The sequence below is a fragment of the Arvicola amphibius genome, chromosome 8 (genome assembly GCF_903992535.2).
Source record: "Arvicola amphibius chromosome 8, mArvAmp1.2, whole genome shotgun sequence".
Classification (NCBI taxonomy): Eukaryota; Metazoa; Chordata; class Mammalia; order Rodentia; family Cricetidae; genus Arvicola; species Arvicola amphibius.
Window position 1 is genome coordinate 33,110,524 of NC_052054.1, and position 23,932 is coordinate 33,134,455.

The 23,932-nt window shown below is 40.3% G+C and overlaps 1 protein-coding gene across 6 annotated transcripts in view; it reads right to left on the bottom strand.

Moving 5' to 3' along the window:
• The window catches only part of Akap7 (A-kinase anchoring protein 7), a 178,149-nt gene that overhangs the window by 135,249 nt on the left and 18,968 nt on the right, over positions 1 to 23,932 (bottom strand). For all 6 annotated transcript variants that reach the window (XM_038338391.1, XM_038338395.2, XM_038338392.2 and 3 more), the window contains exons 4-5: positions 17,453 to 17,589; positions 13,764 to 13,924 (exon numbers count right to left, since the gene is read on the bottom strand). In XM_038338391.1, the coding sequence (XP_038194319.1) occupies positions 13,764 to 13,924; positions 17,453 to 17,589 (298 nt within the window). The remainder of the gene's footprint in view (positions 1 to 13,763; positions 13,925 to 17,452; positions 17,590 to 23,932) is intronic.

Genomic DNA, 23,932 nt, shown 5'->3' on the forward strand with positions numbered 1-23,932 from the left:
AGCTACAAAGAAAACCTGTGACAAAAAAAAAGTGTTTTGAGGTGGGAGATTTGCCAGCCAGACAAAGAGGAAGTCAGAGAGATAAGGAGTTACCCTGAAAAACATAGATTACTATAAATGGGTTAATTTAAGTTTTAAGAGCTAGTTAGAAACAAGCCTAAGATAAGGCCACACTTGCATAATTAATAAAATTCTCCATGTAGTTATTCAGGAGCTGGTGGTCCAAAGAAAGACCTGCTTCAAAGTACCAGGAGCCTGGGGTGACATCTCTGAGCTTTGGGTATGATGGATTTCGGGAAATGAGCAGTATCCCCAACAGAAGCTGACTTTCAGCTAAGCCAAGAAGGCAAAGAGGTATTCTCAGAAAATGTCAAAGGAGCCCAACAGCTAATTTACAAACTGACAGATTACCATACGATTGCCCAGCACACACTTTGGAGTCAAACTGCCCGGATTTATATGACAGCTTTGCCACTTAACCAACAAGTTACTTAACCTTATTTTCTCTATCAAGTAAGCAAGGGCAATGATGAGCCCCTCCACACAGCTGTACTGAACCTAAATGAATTCATCTTTGTGAGATGACTGGAGGGGCTAGGTTAAGAGTTCTTACTGCTCTTGCAGAGGGCCTGGGTGCAGATTCCATCATCCTCATCTGGAGATTAACTCCAGATACAGTGGATGCAGTGCCCTCTTCTGAATTCCATAGACACTTGGACATATGGTATACATACATACATTCAAAGCGTACATACATACATTCAAAGCGTACACACATACAACACAAAGCAAAATACAATAAATCTTTTTAAAATATTTGCAAAAAAAATGTCAAATGATTAAAAAAACAGCCACAAAGCAAGTTCATTTATATGTCTGCCTGAAAAACAAGTAAATGGAAGAGGGGACAGGGGAAAGAGTCAAGAGAGAAATAAGAAAAGAAAGAAAGCATGGAGAATGACGCACGCAAACACGCAGAAAGGAAACTGCTGTCTCAGGGCAGGGAACACAGACAGCCTGGTCTCTGGTTCGTGAAGGAAGTGTGGCAAAGTTGTTCTGATGTGTCCAGAGAGAACCTAACCCAGGCCATAGGGTGAAGGGTCAGCAAGCTCCTGAGACACCAGCAGATTATATTTGGAACCAAATCTTCATGCAGTAACACAGCAGCATAGGCAGGCCCAGAAATGCTGTGAAAGGAACAAATCCCTTACAAATTCTTCTCCATCTTGGAAAATGACAGTCAAAATAAGAGAGAGCATAATGCTCAAATGAGCATTCCAAAGCCTTTCATTTTCTCTTTTATGAGAAAAATGTACTTGGAATCATTTATCATGCTAACCAAGAGCACTTTTCTCATTTTGAACAAAAATATGCAAAGACCATTGCAATTCCAACAGCTAAAGTTTTAGCAATCTCTCAATCTAATAACCTTCTTAACAAAATCGCATTCAGCTTATAAAAATGAACAAACTTCTATATCCATTTCTATGCAAAAAGCTTTTTAGAGAAATTTCCTCATTGCAAATGTAAAGAAATGTCATATAAATTCAGTTGCCTGTATCTTCATAATCCCTCAGGCTATACAGGATCCTGTTAGAAAAAAAGCCGGTGTTGTTTTACTCTAAGAATCAAGGTAAGAAGACGTGAATCAGCGCCCCATAGGTCAAATAACTGATGTCTGTCCAATAGTCCTTTACAACCCACAGTTATGAGAACACAAAGATGGGCTCGGCCTCGTCATTGCTCCAGTACAAAACAAGCCCTCAGATCAGAAAAACAGAAAGAATTAGTAACAGCACATCTGCTTGCATAATTCGGGATGGAGGCAGGGGCAAAGGAACCTGGGGCCATCGTTTACTTTGTTATGCTGAGAGGGCTCAGAATTCTATAACAAAAGACAAAGTAACGAGAAACACACACAATTTTATTTCGTAGAAGTTTCATGTGACTTGAGCCCCTTCATAAGCAATTGAGGACCGCACTCTTCCCAACACCCCCCCAAAAACAGGTAAACCTCTGTTGGGAGTGGGGAGTTTCATGCTTCTTATGTATATCTACCTGCATGCCTACGTAACAGAAGAGGGCATCAGACCTCATTATGTGAGCCACCATGTAGCTGCTGGGAATTGAACTCAGGACCCCTAAAAGAACAGCGAATGCTCTTAACCACTGAGTCATCTCTCCAGGCCCCCAATCTGTGTGTCTTTTAAGGTGGTTTTAATTAAGTGGACAATTACAGAGAAGTACAATCAGATGGAAAGTGTGACTGATGGTGTCAGGCTGGGAGAACCTGGCAAAGTTCTGTGTTCCTCCCATACCTTCAGAGAAGAAGACATTGCTTCCCGCCAGGTACAAGGAGGGCAACCTCTCAAACATAAGCCAGACAACCTGCATCCAGGGATGGTTAGGAAACTCTTCCTGAGTTCATAAACTTCTTCAGAGGGCAGGTAGGAGGTCAGAGACCTGTCAGCTTATCAAATTCAGTCCTTAGTTACAAATGTTTTTGGAGATAGAGAGACTGCTCAGTGGTTAAGAGCACTGGCTGCTCTTCCAGAGGACCTGGTTGCAATTCCCAGTCCCACATGGTAGCTCCAACCATATGTAACTTCAGTCCCAGGGGATCTGATGATTCCTTCTGACCTCCATATACACCAGGCACACACATGGTACAAAGACATTCATGTAGGCAAAACACCCATGGACATAAAATAAAAATAAGTTAGTGTGGGATTAGTTTGTAACTTCCACCATCATCTGGCACCTGAACATGGGGAATAGTCCATACTTTTTGGGATCGGTTCACCAGCTGCATAGTGCACTGGGCACTGACTCTCTCGCCTCCGGCTCTAGCCGGCTCTCAGATGCAGCAGGCTGCTGCTCAACACTCCCCGGCTTGTGGCCCATGTGGGACCCTCACCCCTTATTCTCAAAGGGGCGAGAAAAAATTTCTTAGAAAAATGCTTTAAAATTGGAAGCCTCAGGCTAGCTTCATACTCCCAGGAAGGATAGTGGCCCCTCCCGACTCGGGAGAATACAAAGCATAGAGTCAGGATGGGACCATCTGGTGATAAGGATGTCCTGACTCAGGGACAGTGTGGCCTTGCTCACTAACAAAGCAGGATAGGAGAGAGCTGCCAAAAGCAGCTTCAAAAAGCATCTTTGTGGGCTAGAGAGAGATGGCTCAGCAGTTAAGAGCACTGTCTGTTCTTCCAAAGGTTCAAAGTTCAATTCCTAGCAACCACATGGTGTAATGAGATCTGGTGCCCTCTTCCGGCCTGCAGGCATACATGCAGAAAGAATACTTGTATGTATAATAAATAAATAATTTTTTAAAGCCTCTTTGTAGTTACACCTTTAAAAGCTTACCCTACAGAGGAGCTACAGCTCCTCTCTACCTCACTATAACGGGGTCATTTGGAGACAGGGGTTCCAAACATGTTTATATTATGCTGATTAAACCTTGCTTATTACAGTCTGGGCCTCTCTTGTGGTCTCTCTCTGGGGGTTGTAATCTGGCCAAAATAACCCATACACTGCCCTCTTGGGGCATTACCCTCCAGCCCACACACACTGCTGCCTGCGATCCCTATGGCACATAGAGTCTGCAACTCGCACTGACAGAAAACTTTGGGTTTTCTCTTTATCCTGGGCCCCAACTCTTAGAATCATTTGATCACCTTAATAACTGTTTTTAATTTGTTAAACAAAGCATATTTTTCAGTACCTAAGTAAGCAACACATGCTGTTCACATCTCTCAATCACGAGGCTGCAACTACAACAGCTGCTGGCCGATAAAGATTATTACACCTTCCCTAATTCATTGTCATTGCCTTACCACAGGTAAGATCTGAATTGAAAATGCCAACTTAGAATGTAAGAGGATCCTTGGGCCTTTAAAGGTCAGATCAGCACCCATAGATAATGGATTGTGCATACAATGAATGTTGAAACATTTGACTATAGTACTGAAGTTTGGGTAGGAGAAGTGATTTCCAATGGTATGAGAAGAAACCGAAATGACAAATGTGTTAATTGTGGTAGAACAGGACATCTAAGAAGGGACTGTAGACAAGTAATTCCTAGGAATAATGTCTTCTCTAGGTATGACAAGAATAGGAGGACTCAGCCTTCTGGTATATGTAGGAGGTGTGGCAAAAGCCAATATTGGACTAATGAATCTAGGTTGACAAGATACAGACAAGGCAACCCGACAGCACTGGGAAACTCCCTGGGGGGACTCTCACAGGCACAAGGTCCAGTCATTCCCAATCACTGTGGAGAACATGACTCACCAGGAAAATTAAACAATCCAGTGCCTACTGTAAAAAACCATACTGTTCTGGATGATGGAATAAACATGGAAGATGAATCGAAAACTCTGGAAGGAAATAGGAAACATATATTTTGGCAGACTTCTATGTATGATCAAAGACCAAAGCTAAGAGTGTGTATAAATGACATTGTAATTGAGGGATTACCTGACATGGGTGCAGACATAAGTATCATTACTCCAGAATCTTGGCATCCAGATTGGCCTCTTCAAGAGACAAATATTTAATTCCTAGGAATTGGAACCCTAACTCAAGTGAAACAAAGCAAGAGGTGGGTTGAATGCATAGGGACAGAAGGACAGAAAGGAAGGCTAAGGCCATATGTAGCTAATATTGCAGTGAATTCATGGGTCATTACCTATTGCAGCAATGGAATACCCAGGTTAACATTCTTACAGTCCAAAAACTCATATTTCTGGGAAGGAGATTATAAGATATTATAAACAAAGGTCACCAGTCATCCAGGTTGCACAAGAACACAAAGCAACTAGCAAACCTTCAGAGGTACTAACAGCCTTGCCTTTAAAATGGTTAACTGATAAACCCATATGGGTTAAACAACAACCTTTAACAGAGGTCAAACTACAGGCTTAAGAACAGTTGGTACAAGAGCAACTAGATGATCACAATATTGAAAAATCAACCAGCCCTTGGAATTCTCCTGTATTTGTTGTTAAAAAGAAATCTGGAAAATGGAGAATGGTGACAGATCTAAGAGCTGTCAACAAGGTTATTCAACCTATGGCCCTCTACAATCTGGAATTCCTTTGCCTTCTCTATTACCAAAAGGATGGCCTCTTATAGTTATTGATTTAAAAGATTGTTTCTTCATAATACCCTTACAAGAAAAGGACAGAGAAAAATTTGCCTTCACAATGCCTACTTATAATAATTCTCAGTCTACTAGGAGATACCAATGAACCATCCTCCCACATAGAATACTCAATAGCCCCACCCTGTGTCAATACTTTGTAAGTCAACCATTTGGAAATAATACACAAGCAATTTCCTAAATCTATAATATATCATTACATTGAGGACGTTTTGCTATCTGACTCAAATGCCTATACTTTAGAAAGCTTGAAGAATTAAAGAAAGCTTTCCCTAAATGGGGATTACAAATTGCTCCTGAAAAAATACAAAGAGGAGATTCTGTCAATTACCTAGGTTACAAAATAGGTTTACAGAAAATTAGAACACAAACGGCACAAATTAGGAGATACCGATTGCAGATTCTTAATGACTTTCAAAGATTGTTAGGAGATTATTTCCAGTCTACAACTGACTGTTGGGATAATACCTGATCTAATAGTTCATTTAAACAAAACCTTAGATGGTGACAAAGACTTAAATAGTCCCAGAGAATTAACATCTTAAGTGGAGGAATATTGAAGGTTGTTGAAGAGAAATTATAGGAGGCACATGTAGAAAAAAATGAATTCAAATCTTAATTGTATTCTAGTCATATTGCCTTCTAGAATTTCCCCTACAGGAATTTGAATACAGAGGAAAGATATTATCTTAGGATGGATCTTTTTACCACATAAACCAAGTAAAAAATTAAAAACTTATGTGGAAAAAGTCTTTGAATTAATTATAAAAGGAAAATTGAGACTTTGTCAACTAGTAGATATAGACCCAGCAGAGATTACAGCTCATTCCTTTTACTGCTGATGAAATTTAAAAAAAAAAAATGGGAAGACAATGAACCATGGCAAAAAGTTTGTGCTAATTTTTTCGAAGAAATTAATAGCAATTATCCCAAAAGTGATAGAATTAACCTTATAAAGAGAACTACTTGGATTCTTCCCCGAATTATACATGATACACCAATAATTGGAGCTTGTACATTTTGTACTGATGCAAATAAATCAGGTAAGGCAGGTTCCAAATCAGAAGAATTAAGTAAGGTGGAACAAAGCCCTTACAATTCTGTCCAAAGGACAGACTTATATGTTATTCTCATGGTACTAATGGATTTTTTTAAAAAAAAAAATCTCTTGATGGGGAAACCTTGTTAACCAGTTATCTTTAAGAGGTGGGACCAAATTAAGGCATGGCTTTCTGGGACCGGGAGTAAAATGGGTGCACAGCCCAGGTGCGCTCTCTCTCTCTCTCTCTCTCTCTCTCTCTCTCTCTCTCTCTCTCTCTCTCTCTCTCTCTTTCTCTCTCTTTCTCTGTGATTCCTGCGGGGTACAGCTGAGCTTGGACTTGTCATTCCTGTTTTTTGAGTTTTCCCCTTATACTAAATAAAAATATAATTGTTTTGTCCTTTACCTAGCCTGGCTATCTCCCAAATCAAGCTAATTTCTACAATCTCTGAATACAGTTACTGATTTGCAATATGCAGAAAGAGTTGTCTTACATACTGAAACTTTTTAATTTATATCAGATGATACGGAATTGACTTAATTATTCATTCAGGTTCAAGACATAATCAAGAATAGGCTTTGCCCCATATACATAACATACATCCAATCCCATATGGGTCTCCCAGGTCCTCTAGCACAAGGTAATACAGAAATAGATCTATTATTGATTGGAAGTGTGCTGAAGTCCTCAGAATTTCATAAGAAACATGTCAACAGCAAATGCTTAAAGAAAGAGTTTTCTACTGCATGGCAACAAGCTAAGGAAATTATAAAGAGATGTCCTACTTGCTCTTTCTATAACCAAACATCGTTACCTTCAGGGAGTAACACAAAAGGGTACTCAAAGGAATGAGATCTGGCAGATGGATGTGTTCTACTTTACAGAATTTGGAAAATTAAAATATGTACACCACACTTATTCAGCTTTTCAATGGGCAACTGCCTTGAGCTCAGAAAAGGCCAATTCAGTAATCATGCATTTATTAACAGTTATGGCCATCATAGATATACCAACACGAAGACAGACAATGGTCAAGCATATGTATCTAAAAAAATGAAACTGTTTTTTTTTGCTTATTATAATTAAAGCATATTACAGGTATGCCAAACAATCCTACAGGTCAGGCAGTTATAGAAAGATCAAACTGAACTATAAAGGATAAGCTAAACAAACAGAAAGGGATGAAAAATACCCCGAGAAATAGATTGCATAATGCTTTATTAACCTTGAATTTTCTTAATGCTAATGAGAAAGTAACAACAGCAGCAGAGAAATGTTGGATAATGAAAAAGTCTTCTGATTTTTATAAATAAATCAGCTGATGTATTTCAAGGATGTGCTGACCTCACAGTGGAAACCAGGAGATGTGCTACATTGGGGAAGGAGTTTCTCTCTTGTTTCCACGAGAAGAAAACTATTGATACCATGAAAATTAATAAAGATTTGGTTTGAAAAAGAGAAACTTCTTGAGAAAGAGAAATGACAGCTCATCCACAGAGGTGAAAACCATACAAGTGGTAAGAAAACATCATAAGGGTTGGTTGGGGCAGGTTCCGTTCTTGTCTTTGCAGAAAAATATTCATCTTCAAAGAGTCGAGAGACCTTGGACATCTAGATGCCTAAAGGTGAAAAGATATCTAGCTATGCAGAAAGAACCAACAAGCAAAGAGAAATCTGACTTATAATGTTGTATTATCTGCATAGTAAAATTTGATTATCTGGACATGTATACATTTCTACTTAAAAATCAGAGCTGGCTTTAGAGTTGGACGATGGCTATCCTTCTCTAAATCCAAGCATGTTGTTAAAAGAAAAATTCAGAATTTCTGTTTAATTTCAGGAGCCATCTAGTATGGGACAGAAAGAAGATAGATTTTAATGAAATATTTAACTTTTATCCATGCCCATTTTGTCTATATTGTATCTTTCATTGAATATATGTCCATATAAATAATGAAATAATGTTTAAGTTTTCAACAATGAATAGTAGATTTTCCTGCAGTAATCTTCTAGGAAGAAAATGGGGCCCCACAACAATGAATCCACCTGGTTGATATGATTCCATGATGCTGACAGTGCTACTATGAGACTGGGTTTTGGGTACCAGCTTCAGAAATGGTACACCTTTTTACAATGTTCTGGACAGAACTCTAAATAAGAACTTCAAAAAAACCCTATTGATTACTCAGAGACCATTTGAAATTATACAAAACAGCAATCTTGAAACTTAACCATCATTTTACCTTTACAGGATCCCATAGAAAGAACATCACCCTCATGACAGCTAAAAGCAATTCCAGAAGATGACATTTCCCTCTCCAAACAAAGTTTTTCCTTAGGGTTAGGGACACCATTTCGGGGTTGATTATTACTCATATAGGGTTGAGGGTTAATGTGGAAATTATGTAGGCCCAGAGATCACAAAATAATTAGGGAAAATTAAATGGGATAATAGGTAGATTAGTGTGTAGATAAATGAAAATCTCCCATGACTATTAAAAAAATCTAGATTTCTTATAAGTATATGTGAAAACTATAAACAAAAGCAACAATACAATATTCACATAACAAGTTAAAAGTAAGTTTACCACGCACTGATATTTTCCCTACATCTTTCATTTTTTGTAATGTTTCACTGAAATTTTCAGAATATAAATGTTTCTAAGCAGGAGTCTCTAATGCTTCTGGAAGAAAGAAAGGAAACACCAGGGCAGTGGCCTTTGCTAAAATGACAAAAGACTATCCATCGGTTCCTGTTCCCATTAAAGCTGGTGAGAGTCCACATTCTTCACCACACAATGGAGCTTTCACCAATGCTGGAAAATATTTGTGTGAGAAGATTTGCAGAGAATGAATGGAATTCTTAATGTTGCAAGCTCCCATTGAATTATTTAAAAGGACAATGACTGAATGACTAATTAGAAATGTTTCAGTGATATTTATATTACAAAAGAAAAGATTTAAGTCTAGCATTTTTCTCTTGAGTAGTCAGAAAAAAATAGATTAGGTTTGTTAACCGTGGGCATCGATTCTGGAATGATCTGCCCTCCAAGCTCTGAAAGCTGCCTCCCCTTTGGCCAGCTAATGTTTTTTCCATCCTACTTGGCTTCTAAATGTTATTGTCTGAATGGCTGCTTATGTGCACTTCAATTTACCTGACCCCAGAACGGGACTAAAGATGACACCGAAGAACTGGATAGCATGATAAATGATAAGAAAATAAGGAAAATGAGACAAAGGAAGACTAAAACAAGACAGACAATGACATGTCCTCTAGTCTGAATAAAATCAACACTTCAGCCTTCTGCCAGCAAAGCCTTTCTATCTCAGGAAGCACAAATTAACCGTCCAATATCATCACGTCAAAAGAATCTGTTGGGGTCAGAGAGGTGACTCAGCAGTTAAGATCACTGACTATTCTTCTGGAGGACCAGGGTTCAATTCCCAGCACCCACATGGCAGCTCACAATGGTCTATATTTCAGGTTCCAGGGCATCCAACATCCTCACATAGACATACATGCAAGCAAAACACCAATGCATGTGGAGTAAGAATTTAAAAAAGATACAAAAAGCAAAAATCAAAAAGACTGTTCTTTAAAAATAAAAAAATGTTAAAAGAAAACAGCTATGATACTGAAATTTTAAAAAAAAAATTCATTGGGACAGGGCTATAGTTCTGTTAGTAGAGAATTTGACTAGCACACACAAAGCCCTAGATTCAATCTATATACCCCAGGCACAGTAGTGCATATAAAGTCAAGATAATAAGTTGTTCAAGGTCATTCTCAACTACTTAGTAAGTTCGAGGCCAGTCTGGACTACATGAGACTTTGTCTTAAAACAAGAACATAGATAAAAATAAAAATAAAAAAAATTTACAGTTTGCCTTTTAGGTTATTTAAGATTTACTTTTAAATACATAAATAAATTTTCTATAAATCATGAACTTACAAAGTCTTAAAAAGAAGGCAAAACATTTGAAAACAACGTTGCCACATGACTTCCACAGAAACACGGTTTAACGTACGCAAGCAGGCAATTTGCTGATGGTCTGGCTTAGTCTAGAATGTATTTCTCACGGAGTGGAAGAGATTCTCTCATAACAAATGAAAAGGAAAAGGAAAGAAAATGAGAAAAGCGTTTGATAAATGCACTTAGCAAAGATACAGTTAAAATATTCTCTCCACAAAAGACTAGCACATCCTTGGGTAGGCTGTTTGCATTCCTATGATCTTGTTGCTTATAAATGATGGCCCACTAGAAAATTAGGTAATTAAATGTAACCATTAATGTAACCACATGCTCAGTGATTATGGAGGTCACAGGACAACTTGTAGGAATCGGTTCTCCCCCAGCACGTGAGCTAAGAGGCTCCAACTCAGGCTTGGTGGCAACGCCTTTTCCCACAGGGCCATCTCACTGACCCTAATCATATACCATACTTTCATGCTGATACTTTATCTCGTAACCTTACTGAACTCTACAGTGAGCTTTAAACATTTTTTGTCTTTGAATTTCTATATATCACTTGCTCCTCTTTGTTAAAGTAAAGAAAGACTATTCCATTAGCCTCTGTTAAGAACAACTCCCCTGAATTCTCAAAATTCAATATAGTGTTATCTGGACATCACTAACCCTTACAGCTTTCTCATTTATAGGCTTCTTTTTTTGTTTGTTTGGTTGGTTGGTTTTTGTTTTCACTTTCAGTTTTGTTTTGTTTTTTGGAGACAAGGTTTCGGGAACTAGCTCTTGTAGACCAGGCTGGCCTCGAACTCACGGAGATCCGCTCACTCGTAGGCTTAACACTAGTCTTCAGCCCTCTTGCCCGTTTCTTCCGCTATCAATCTCATCCCACCGTATTTCACTCTCTAACAGAAATCGGATCGCACAGCATCAGACGCTGCTCGTCACGCACACCAATCCCATCCCGCTTTATTTCTTGTTTTGTTTTGTTTTTTTGTTTTTCGAGACAGGGTTTCCCTGCAGTTTGTAGAGCCTGTCCTGGAACTAGCTCTTGTAGACCAGGCTGGTCTCGAACTCACAGAGATCCGCCTGCCTCTGCCTCCCGAGTGCTGGGATTAAAGGCGTGCGCCACCACCGCCCGGCCCGCTTTATTTCATACGTTCAGAAATTAGGAAACACCCCATCAGCTGTGTCCAGCTCTCTCACCAGTGTCAGAGCTCTCTTGGTCCTTCAATATACCTGCGTGTAAGGGTCAAGCGTACGTTAATTCAGCTTCCTCGCTGCATTCCATGCTCAGAATAGTAAGAAACTATGAGCCCCCGGAATGCCATCCTAAAGACGCCTGCACTCATCTGCCACCCATCACACACCGCTTCACAAAGTCCCCTCTCCTTCCCTTAACCACTATTTAAAGCTTGCACCATCCTCCTACAAATATTGTTTCACTTTCTTTGTTCCCTTATTATATGAATCTCCTTCTACCGATAGTCCTAGGCTTGCAATTTAAACTCAGATAAAACTGAACTACAGGCTGGGGGAATGGCTTAGGCAGGAAGGCCCTTGCTGGTGGCCTGACTCAATTCCCAGAGCCCATGTAAAAGTGAGAGGAGAAAAGCAACTCCACAAAGCTGTCCTTTGACCTCCACACATGTGGCGTGGCACAAGCAGTCCCACACCCCGATAGAGACAGACAGACAGACACACAAGCCCCACATACAGAAAATAACAATAAATAAACTTAGAGATAAAAACTTAACTACTTGAGAGTCCCTAAACATGTCTTGATTTCTTTGCACATATTCTTCCTCTGCCTGGAATGCCCTCCCCCATTTTCCTTAACCAGAATGCCTTTTGCGTACCTTCAAACCTGAGCTCGGTGCTACACGGCTCCTGTGAAAACATCCTCACTCCGTAAGCTGCTCCTATGTGCCCTCAGCACACTGCACCCACCTCTTGGTACAGACATTACTATGTCCCATCACACCTGCTCATCCATTTGTTCCTGTAAAAGACCGCTTCTCGGAAGAGCAAGAATTTCATTTCCATTTACTATCCTAAGAACATACTTGGTACTTGAAGTTCCCACTAAAGTACAATTCCTTGAGCCTGACATTATGCAAAAGAAATAAATTTAGAAAATATAAATTTATCAAAACCTTAGTTAACATGAATGTGGCTGTTTGACTAGTAACATCAATAGCAAATTTTATATTCATAACTTCGATAAAACTGTCTTATGTAAGATATTTTCCAGGTAAATAATAGAAATCTTTTACTGAAAAATAAACAGCTCTTTGCTTAAGACACCTGAACGGATAGCACTAAACGAACTTAGGCTATACTAGACGGTACTAATGGCAGCGCAGCTAACGCCTCTCTCCTTTAACAGATAACTGAAGGGTGAGAAATGCTCTGAAAACATGGCCGCCACAGAATACTAATCTCAAATACTTCAAAACACAACAGAAAAACCAACAGTGAAAGCAGGTTCCCACCCCACCCGCCTTCTGCTAACAGTGCGCTTCTGAACATGCGACCCCTAACAGTGCGCTTCTGAACATGCAACTATTAAGACACAGAGGTCATATACTATGAAGAATGAAAGAATATCCTAAAAGGTCGCAGACAACTTGGTATTCTTTTTATTATGCTAAAATCAACCTAAATAAATATGCATAGAGAGAGAGAGAATGCAGGGAAATAATAGACACCAACTTCAGGATGATAGCCAAATTAAACGGAGGCAGAGCAAGGGAGAGACTGTAAAAACAACAGGTCATTGACACCTGGGCTTTCATTTTGGCACCAAATGTTCCGTTACTAAATTATTTCTTAAATAGATAGTTAAAAGGAGAGGGAACAAAGTAGGGAGAGCAGTTAAGAGGGAGAGGAACGAAAAGAGGGAAGAAGAAAAGCATAAGGATATTTAAAAAAAATCAAAGATAAAAGTAAACCAAGCAAAGACCAAACACTGAAACTGTGTTTGGACCAAGGATGAGCGGTCCTAGATACGATAGCACAAGGTCAAACCACAGGCACTGTTTGTAGTTTCTAGGCTAACACCAACCTATTATCTATGAATCAAACTCAAAATTCACCCACCTTCCAATAAATGTGAGGCCTTCGACACTCAGGGGTGTCAAATAATAGCCTCCTCAGCAAATAATAGCCAGAGTGGAGAACGGAGCTACAAAAATGAAAATGTAGCTGATCCATTGATTGGCTCTGTAATAGAGATGACAATTCCCACAAGCCTCTGAATAGGAGCACAGTAGTGGTCACTCATTTGTTCAATATTTATCCATTTCAATACTTATCAATTATATCTCAAATCTCATGAAAAGCAAAGGGACCCTTTGGACTTACAGCTCATCCTTGAAGCCAGTCTAGTGTCTTCTCTGGAACGCTCAAGAATTAAAATGTTCTCAAGAGAACTTACCCCATTTTTAGCCGCTACTTAAATAACCAACCCAAAGCAGTTTGTGTGCAAAGTGAGGTTATACTGGCTCTCCAAATTCAAGGACACCAAATCTCTATGACAACCACTAGAAAAACACACAGGACATTTCCTGAGTACAGCGCTGTCTGTCTTACCTGCTATCTCCGTAAGGGTATTAACATGATCTCCATCTGCTAACTTCACAAAGCCAACCTGACTTCGGAAAGTGTCAACCCCTTGGAAGGGCAAAGTCAGGTTCCTCCCTTGAAGGATTTCCTCAATGAATGGCTTCATTTCCAAAAGTGCATCAATACCACTATGAGAGACAATATTTTTCAGCAACACGGTAAGTAATAAAATAGACAAAAACAAATAAGAAACAAATCCAGTTTTTAAAAGATAAATTTTATATATATACTAATTATTTCAAAGTTCAAAATATCTTTCATATTTAACCTGTGGTTAAAACCAATATTAATTTTTAAATAACTATAAAAGAGGTGAATTAAGTCTTTTCCTAGTTATAATTACTATTAAAGACATAAAAGCAGATACTTGTGGTGGACTGAATAGGAATGGCCCCCACAGACTCATATGTGTGAATGCTTGGTCCACAGGGAGTGGCACTATTAGGAAGTGTGGCCTTGTTGGAGTAAATGTGGCTTTGTTGGAGTGTGTCACTGTGAAGGTGGGCTTTGAGATCTCATATGCTCAAGCCATGCCCAGTGTCTCAGACCACTTCCTGTTTCCTGCTGATCAGATGTAACTCTCAGCTCCTTTTCCAGCACCATTTCTGCCTGTATGCCACATGTTTCCTGCCATGATGATAGTGGACTAAACCTCTAAAATTGTAAGTCAGTCCCAATTAAATATTTTCCTTTTATAAGTGTTACTGTGAGGCCAGGCAGTGGTGGCACATGCCTTTTAATCCCAGCACTCTGGAGGCAGAGGCAAGCAGATCTCTGTGAGTTCAAGGCCAACCTGGTTTACAAGAGCAAGTTCCAGGACAGGCACCAAAGCTATAGAAAAATCCTGTCGGGGGGGGGGGGGGGGGGTAGTGTTGCTGTGCTCATGATCATTAATCATCAAGAAACTTCTTTAAACAAAGCACTTTGGAGACTCACTGGAGGACTGCAAATTTGAAGCCAACCTGGACTACATAAGACCTAGAGTACTGTAAGACCTTGCCTCAAAAAATAAAAATTAAAACAAACAAAAAGAAATTGCTGACCGAAAAAAAATTTACCTGGCTACTCACTTGCCTGCTATGTATGAGGTCCTAGATTCAACCTCCAGGACATCAGGAAAAAAGAGGGCTACAACTTAAAAAAAAAAAAAACTCTAATTTTTACTTTTTTTTTTAAATAATGATACATTCCAGAACAATTTACCACACACAAGAGCTTTGTTAGGTTGTGTGGAGTGTTCAAAACTGTGTTTGTTTTGGTTTGTTTCTAGGGGTAGCATTTTGAGGCAGGCTCTTGTGTGGAGAAGAATGACTCTGAACTCTGGCCACCCTGCCACCACCTCCCAGGTGTTAGGATGACAGAGTAGGTAAGCATTCTACCAGCTAAACCATGTCCCCTGCCCAAGTCTCGGATTTTTAAAAATAAAAGTACTAATTCTTACTCAAATAGGACTTACTGTTTCCAATAGGTTCTACAAAAACTTAATCAGGCATTATCTCTTAAAATACAATGTCTTTATTAACATGGTTTATTGTACTTGGACTCAATAAAGTATAAATTTAATTGTACTTCCCAATTAAAACTAAATGCTTGTTATAACTGTTTAACTTATGTTCACTTATGACCACTTTTTGTTTCAAATCTTTATTTCTCTTTATATTTTGACTTAGACATTATCAAGTTTTGCCTGGTTTTAAATTTATGATCAATTACATCTTGAAAAGCATTCTGGTGGATACACCTTATTAGGAAAAAAACTTAAACTCACTAGAGGGCAGCAGTTACTTGAGAAAGAAATGAGAATGGGCATATGGAGAGGATTTTCAAACTTCATTCTAACAAAACTATCATTGAATTATCCTGTTCCCCCATCAAATAGGTGAAAAAATGGATTTTTGTAGCGCTTTCATATTTCTAAATTAATCTTCACATAGCTCTGAACTGATCAGTCATGTTCTGACGACAACGCAGAACTGCAGAAGCACTCTGTAGATGCCAGCATTTCTCCCTGTACCTCCATACCCACATCCCAAGTCCAATGCCCCTAACTGCATTCAGGGCCATAGCCAATTCTGTAAATAAACCTCTACATATACAGATACAACTACATGGACAGAGAAGACACACCCCACCTGTTCTGCTTTCAGAGGACTCTGGTTCATCACACAAGCTGAGACTCCTCTTCCTTACCTATACCCCATCCCTGGTTTGTCTTCTCTGAAAACCATGAAAGCATTTGTTTTATATGATTGGTAGAGTGATAAACTGAAATAAAACAAATAAAACCTCTGTTCCCCTCTGTCCTTGAAGCCCACTGGCTTTCCGTGGGAGGGTCAAGAGTCATCGTCTGCGGCCAGTTGCGAATGCCTGCTGTTTGTTTTCCCTTCCTTAATCTATCTTTTTCTCACTCTCTTCCCAACTCAAGCCTTGCTTTTCATTCCCCCAGGAGCCATCTGGGCCAAGGCAGAAACACAAATAATCTGCAGTTCCAACCTGCTTTTGTTTATAAAGAGCCCAAGCTTGAATTTAAGGCCCCCACAAACTCCATAGGAGATAGCAAGGAATTCTGAACTTGTAATCAGTAACTTCTAGTCAACCTTTAGGGAGTAGGGAGAGGTAGGGACAGGAGGTATGGAATGGAATACCATGGCACTAGGAATGACCAAGGCAAGCTGGAGTGGAAATCGTCCACCTCGCCCCAGGAAAATGACAACTCTGATGAGAGACAGCCAAGGATAAGTGCCTATTACATGCTCGGCAACAAGCTAAGGGCTCTTGCTTGGCATTAGCACTATTTACTGGGACAGCAACTTTAAGTCAGATTGCTAATAAAAGGTGGTTATGCCATAGTTCCAGAATCATCACCTAGAGTCTCAATCTAAACTCTAGAATCAGACTACAGAGTAGTTTGCATAATTAACAGAGGCAACGCATATGTGTAACCAAGGAATACCACTGATAACAATGAAGTGAAAAAAATCTGAATTAAGAATATTTATACAAAAACAATTTAAAAATTAAATTAAAAATTAAAGAAAAAAGAATATTTATACAAGCAGGGCAGTGTAGTGCACACCTTAGCCCTAGCACTGGGGCGGGGACCAGCGGCAGGTGAATCTCTTAAGAGTTTGAGGCCAAGCTGGGCTGTGGTGGCGCACGCCTTTAATCCCAGCACTTGGAAGGCAGAGGCAGGTGGATCTCTGTGAGTTCGAGACCAGCCTGGACTACAAGAGCTAGTTCCAGGACAGGCTCCAAAGCTACAGAGAAACACTGTCTCAAAAAAAAAAAAAAAAAAAAAAAAAGAGTTTGAGACCAGCCTGGTCTATAGGGTAAGCTCCAGGGCAGTCAAGGCTACATTTGTCTCGAAAAAAATAAAAATGTAAACAGACTATAGTGGAATGTGTCTGAAATGTCAGCACTGAGACAGCTGAGGCCAGAGAATCACAAGTCCAAGACCACACTTGACACATCAAGTTTGAGGCTAGCCTATGTTACATAAAAAAAAAACCCACAACCTATGTACAAAACTATCAATCAGGATAATCAGGACAAAGAATATTTCTTTAGAATCTCAAAGCCTCCTTGGGCTCGACTATATTTACTCACAGTAGAGTAATAATTTGGAAAATAATATTCAAGAAAGACACATTACTCACGTGTTTACTTCATCTTCATTCAATAACTGCATCACCAGCAAGGTGATATGAAAGGAACCATCACTAACCATGGCTTTGGCCAGTCGTTTATCCTGTTGTAGTATCATATTTTGCAAGACCTTAATTCCTGCTGTAATCTAATTACAAAAAAAGATATAAGTAAGCAAAAATTTTATAAGGCAAATTTTAAATCAATAAGAAAATTAGCTGGGCGGTGGTGGCACATGCCTTTAATCCCAGCACTTGAGAGGCAGAGGCAGGCAGATCTCTGTGAGTTCGAGGCCAGCCTAGTCTATAGAACGAGTTCCAAGGATAGCTAGGGCTGTTACACAGAGAAACCCTGTCTTGAAAAACAAAAACAAACAAAAAGAACAAAACATATGCAAGCAACTACCAAAATTAAAATGACATCAAAATTCCACAATTAAACACATAACCTCTGCTTGCTCTCACACTTGCTAGAGAGTTGACCGGGATGGCCTGAAACACTATATACATTTAGACAATCACAAAATGTGTGTCCATCTGACAGGCCCTGAGTGCAACACTCTTGTTTTGCAGACTGAGTGGGAAAAATCCCCATGGCAGCACATCCTTTTAGAAATGTGCCCTTGTACTAAGTGTCTGACTCACTAATCATGACCATTCCTAAGAAAAAAAGCTTTATTCTTCCAGAGAAAGGCCAAATCAGCAGACAACATTCCATTTCTGTTAGAAGTAATATTTATTTGTCCCACAGTGAATTGCTGGACCTGTTCCTCACTGCTTTTAAGATTCTCTAGGATAGGAGGAATTCAGTAAGAATGACTGCTAGCATTTTTTTCCTGACTTGAGAGGGGTAGGGCATAACCATGGAGACAAAACTGAAGGAAACCCAAACTATGACAGTATGCATCCAGGAGAAAGTCCGCAGGCCAGGCTGCTCATCTGTCTTCCCTCTCAGTACTGGTTCCTCTGGAACAGGAAGAAGCAGGATGTATCTCCCTCCTCCATGTCCTGTTAGAGCCACAGATGCTAGCCCAGCTGTAAATGTCAGTGCACTGGAGAGCAATCTAAAGTAAAATAGCAAGCCCAGAGAGAGGCTTGAGAGAATTCATAAAAGCCTTGGGACAGCAGAATTATTAAGAGAAAAGGAAACACTGGGCAGGCAATAGAGACAGCATCCAGTAAAACAAAACAGAAAAGGGAGGGGTGAGGAGCGCTCGGGGCCCGAGCATAGCAGGCTGTTCTGATTCTGGAGCTGCTGTGTTATCCTCAACAATGGTCCCATTGTTTGTGGAATGTACTGAGCAAATCATAAGACACTGTCCTGGGACCTAAACTTTCTCCTTGAACCAGGCTCCAAGTCCACTGCTTAATTGGGCCCCACTAGTTCTCCTTTGTTCTTGTAGAACCCATTCTGAGTAAGAATCTTGTGAAGTCACTTTGGGAGAAAATCTCCAATCCTTGGTATCCAGACCACCTTCCCTGTGGCCTATCTTTGACAGTGGTTCTGTCAAGCCATGTTTCTTCTTAGCAATCAATGTTCTATCCACTGATTTTATCCCTGTTCCGTGTTACAAATTCCCACTGTACTTTCTGTGGTCAGAACAACGTCCATCTCTCTCCATGAGGCCATTTCCTATCTCCTAGCTCCTATGCCCATCTCCACAGACCATGGTAAACTGAAACTTGAAAACTGTCCAAGGAGATTAAAAATAGCCTCAACTCTGCTTAAACTGAAAAAGAAAAAAATCCGCAAAAATTGACTCGAGTCATTTCTAGTCATTTCTGGTTTTGTTGGAAACACAAATTAAGCTCAGCCAATCATAAGCGTCCAACGAACATACGACGATGATGTGAATAGGGGTGTTCTGACAAGGTGACCCATAAAAGGCAACTCTGTACACGCAATCAAATTCTTTATTTTACCCCCACATTTTTCCTATAAATACCTGCCTCTGACTAAACCTCTTTTAAGTCTGGTGTCCCCGATTCACAAACTGTTCCTTACTCAAACTTAAAAGAAATGATATTGGGCCCAAGATTTTCCTCTAAGAGTTTAGTGGCAGAAGCAGACCTCAAAGGAGGACCCCTGGGACCTTGAGGGACATTGAGACACCAAACTAAGGAAGGCCCATTATAGCTCCAGCAGGTAGAATATGCCTGAGTAAAATACCGACTGCTCTTCCAAAGGTGCCTCTAGGCCTGACAAACAGCTGAAAGGCCTACGTGGGCTATCCCATTGTTGTCCCGCAGAAGATGGAGTGGTCTATTATTCAATCATGTAAGCAGGAAAACAAACAGATGACTCACTCCGATCGCAGTGCTAGATTAGAACTCTTGCTCGTTAAACATCTTCATTAAAAACACAGCTTGAGTGTTTCTCTTTTTAATTCTATAAACTTTGCTATGACAAAAGAAGAAAATCTTACAAATAAATAAAAACTTCACACACCAAAGTTAACCAGACTCAAAGCAGTAGTATTTCTTACTGGCACTGAAATGACTTTTATGGATGTTTGTCAGAGGGCTTGGTGACCTGCAGAGAAACCTAAGACTGAACCGCAGCCAAGCAGTTGATTTTATTAATCTCCCATAGTTCATTAAGACTAGCAACTTTCACATTATAAAAATGAAGGAACATGACATTAAATACTTTTAAAAGTCTTGAAGGAAATTTGTCCATTAGCATACAAAAAATCATTCTAAAATTTGTATACTCCTGATTTCAGCAGCTCCTGATGAGTTCTTGCAGGCCTTTCAATGCTGATTTGTTTGCGATAGTTCTGAGCATAACCGCCCCCCAAAGGCCCATGTGTCATCCTTAGTTCCCAGGGTGGCACTTTTGAAATGTGACTCCTTAGGAGCCTAGTAAAGAGGTCAGTGGGTCACTGGCGGAGTATTCTTGAAGGGATTTCCGTACCCAAGTTCAATCCTTTTGCCAAGAAAGAAGTTTCACTCCACCACAAGCTCCAAGCTATGCTGTTATCTTGCCTTAGGCCCCAAAGTAATGCCAATCCATCAAGGGCTGCAACTTCCAAACCTGGGAGCCAAAATAGCCTTTCTCTTTATGCATCGGTAATCTCAGCTACTTTGTTACGGAGACAACATATTACCTCTCATATGAAAGCACATAAAACCACACATGGGCAAGAGCCAGATAAATAATTATACAGCCATAGCCATTAAAGAACAAGCTTTATCATAAGCCATCAAACATTTTCCTTCTCTTAAACTAAAATATAAGTACATGTTAACCGCAAAACACACACTCCTATACTACCAGTTAGGATATTACCTCACTTCAATTCTAATGTATTTACCAATCCTACTTCTTAAAAACATGAAATGAAAAATTTCCACAACAAAGAATTCTAAACTACTAAATAACATGTTTGAAATCAAAGAGCCATGTAATTCTGAATGCTTTCTCTTTTTTTTTTTTCTTTAAAACTGGGTGCCAAGACACTGAGGCCAAAAGTAGAGCAACTCATTGTGAATGTACTGGCTCCCAAGAGCCTGTTTGCAGGTCACTAAACTGGAACTTGGAATACATTCTTCCATTGAAACAATGTGACAAACGGGCCTTCTTTCCCAGGCCTTCCTACCCAGCCTCCTAAGTCGTTTAAAAAGAAAGTGAACATTAGATACTTTAAAACAGACAAATGAAAAACTCTGCAAAAGAATTGATACATATGTCCTCCTCTCGTCCAGATCTTCCATCTTCTCCCCATATTCACATGTACATGATAATCTTATCGCTCCAGAAAGTAAGTCTCCCAAGACAGCAGCATTAAATTAAGCTGCACTGCCCGTGGCTATAAGGTACTCTACCCCCGTAAAATCAGTTGTTATTCATATTACATTACAAAATCAGCATTTGTATTTATTACTTTTAAGACTTGGGGGGCTAGAACTGAAACATTTGTCTAGTATATGTGAGGACCTGAGTTCAAACCCTAGTATCACACTGAGAGAGAGAGAGAGAGAGAGAGAGAGAGAGAGAGAGAGAGAGAGAGAGAGAGAGAGAGAGAGAGAGAGAGAGAGAATGTTCTGATTTTAGCTTGGTATGGTGAAAATGTTCTTAGGTCCCTGAAATGCAGTAGGAGGGAAGCTGTGTGTGTAAATGCCAGTAAATGCCAGCACCTACTCCTTCCTGGAAAGCACGCATCTAGGCACTGAGAACACAATAAAACATCTTGTAAGGAAAAAAATTAAACTGCAAGAATGACAACTGACAATCAGAAACTATAACAACCTCTAACTAAGAATGGAATGAGAAGAGGGGAAGCGACCTGGTCAAGAAAACGAGAGGCTCAAGAGAAAGAGGGACTGAAGTGGAGAAGACGAGAACAGCATCTTTAAAGGGGGTTCAGAGTACATCTCTATCCCAGTGTCAGTGGGGAAAGCCTGAAGTAAGCAGGTGGGTGGGGTGTGCAGCATGGGGCCTGGAAAAATAAGCATTTGAGGTTAGATCTATTCCCTGACCAAGCTGAAACTCAGAATCTAGTCACCTGAACCAGAAGAGTTTGTAAGAGTGGTGGCAGGTTACCAGGTCTGTGAACTCTAAGCCACACGGGACTCCATCATCCTTCCTCCCTCCTGCCCTGTGGACCACATCCTGTGGAAGACAGGAAGAGTTCCTCTGCTTTATTCCGCTTGGCCCCTTCTCCCTGCGCTGTATCCCACCCATCCCCCTATCAATCCTCACTGGAAAAGCAGAGGAGTCAAGCACTGACAGCGAGGGAGTGGAGACACCCGAGGATGGATGCAAAGAACAGAGAAGCATGAAGGGAGAAATATAAGTCCAATGACCTCCTGGGCCCAGGCATGGAATCCCAGCTTCCCAGGAAGCTGAAGCAGGGAGGTTACAGGTCCAAGGTCAGCACAGACAATGAGGTGAGGCCCTCTCTCAACAGGAAAGTAAGAGAGCTGGGGATGCAGTTTAAGTGGCACAGCTCATCCCTGCCATTATGAGGCCCTCATGGTGCAACCACAGGTACAATCAACCAATAAAATCAACTGCCTAGTTAAAGGCAAAGAAGTGCAAATCAAACACTCAAACACGTTGAGAGCTTACTTGAAGGTTCTAGCAGGGGTGCAGCCACACATATAGCCTTGACAAAGACCGGCCCTCACCTATTAGGGAAGATCTTTCTTTTTCACCAACCACACAGCTTAGGAAGAGATGCAGTAGGGGTGGTGAGGGAGGAAGAGGCACCTGCCTAGCCATCTAGATCAATCAAATCGATCCTGGTGATCAATGGGCTGACAGGTATCACAACCTGATTACCCTCATATCTAAACACACTGGGAGACTCTGTAGTGAAATGATCACTAGGCAACGAATCCAAACAAAACCTGGCTTCTCCACTAGCCAGAAGTCATGTGTCTTCAGGGAAGTCACTCCAGCTGTCTACCACTTGGTTTCCTCCTGCGGCCTGGCTTCCATCTGCCCACTAAAGCAACAGAGCTTCCTGCTCTGGCCTACTGTCCATGTGTACACAGCCCTAAAGCAAGAGGAAACCAAAGCAAACATCAGACAAGCAACTAAAGACGACGTGCAGCAGCTCAGACTCTCAGCGGGTGTCACCTAAACACTTCCGAGGACTACCTTACTGCTAGAAAACCCATCACATGACCCTGAGGTCATTTTCCTTTCCTTAAGGTGTCATCTCTCTAGTTAAACTCTATCTCAAAGATGGGGTACTTCTTAGAATGAGCCAACAAAACTTAGCTGGTTTTTCTCTGGTGTTTATTTATTTGACTTAAAATTCTTTGCAGGTCTCAGATTATAGCTTAGTGGTAGAGCACGAACCTAGCAAATATACAGCCCTGGATTGAATCCTCAGCAACACTAAGACTGCATAGGCCGGTGGTCCCCGACCTTCCTAATGCTGCAACCCTTTACTACCGTTCCTCACATTGTGGCGACCCCCAACCATAAAATTATACTCATTGCTACTTCATAACTGTAATTTTGCTAGTTATGAATAGTAATGTAAATAACTGTGTTTTCCAATGGTCTTAGGTGATTCCTGTGAAATGTGATTCCATTCGACACCCAAAGAGGTTGCAACCCTAGGTTGAGAACCACTGGCCTAGTCAAAGAGAGTATGTGAAGTCAGAGTAAGATTCGGATCTGGCCGTGACCTTAGGCTAAAATGTAAAGGCAGTCAGTCTTGTAAAGGAAGTATTCTTCCCAGGTGTTTTCATTCCCACATCACAGCATTAGTTCCAGTTAGATACAGTATTTTTTTTCTATCTTAAGAATATCTCGCTGGGTGGTGGTGGCACATGCCTTTAATCCAAGCACTTGGGAGGCAGAAACAGAAGGATCTCTATGAGTTTAAGGTCAGCCTGATCTACAGAACAAGCGACAAGACAGGCTTCAAAAGCTATACAGAAAAAACAAAACAAAACAAAAAACCACAAAATCTCAGTGTGAAATCATTGACTGGTTCCATTGTTTTTATATAACATTGATTTTTCAGATTT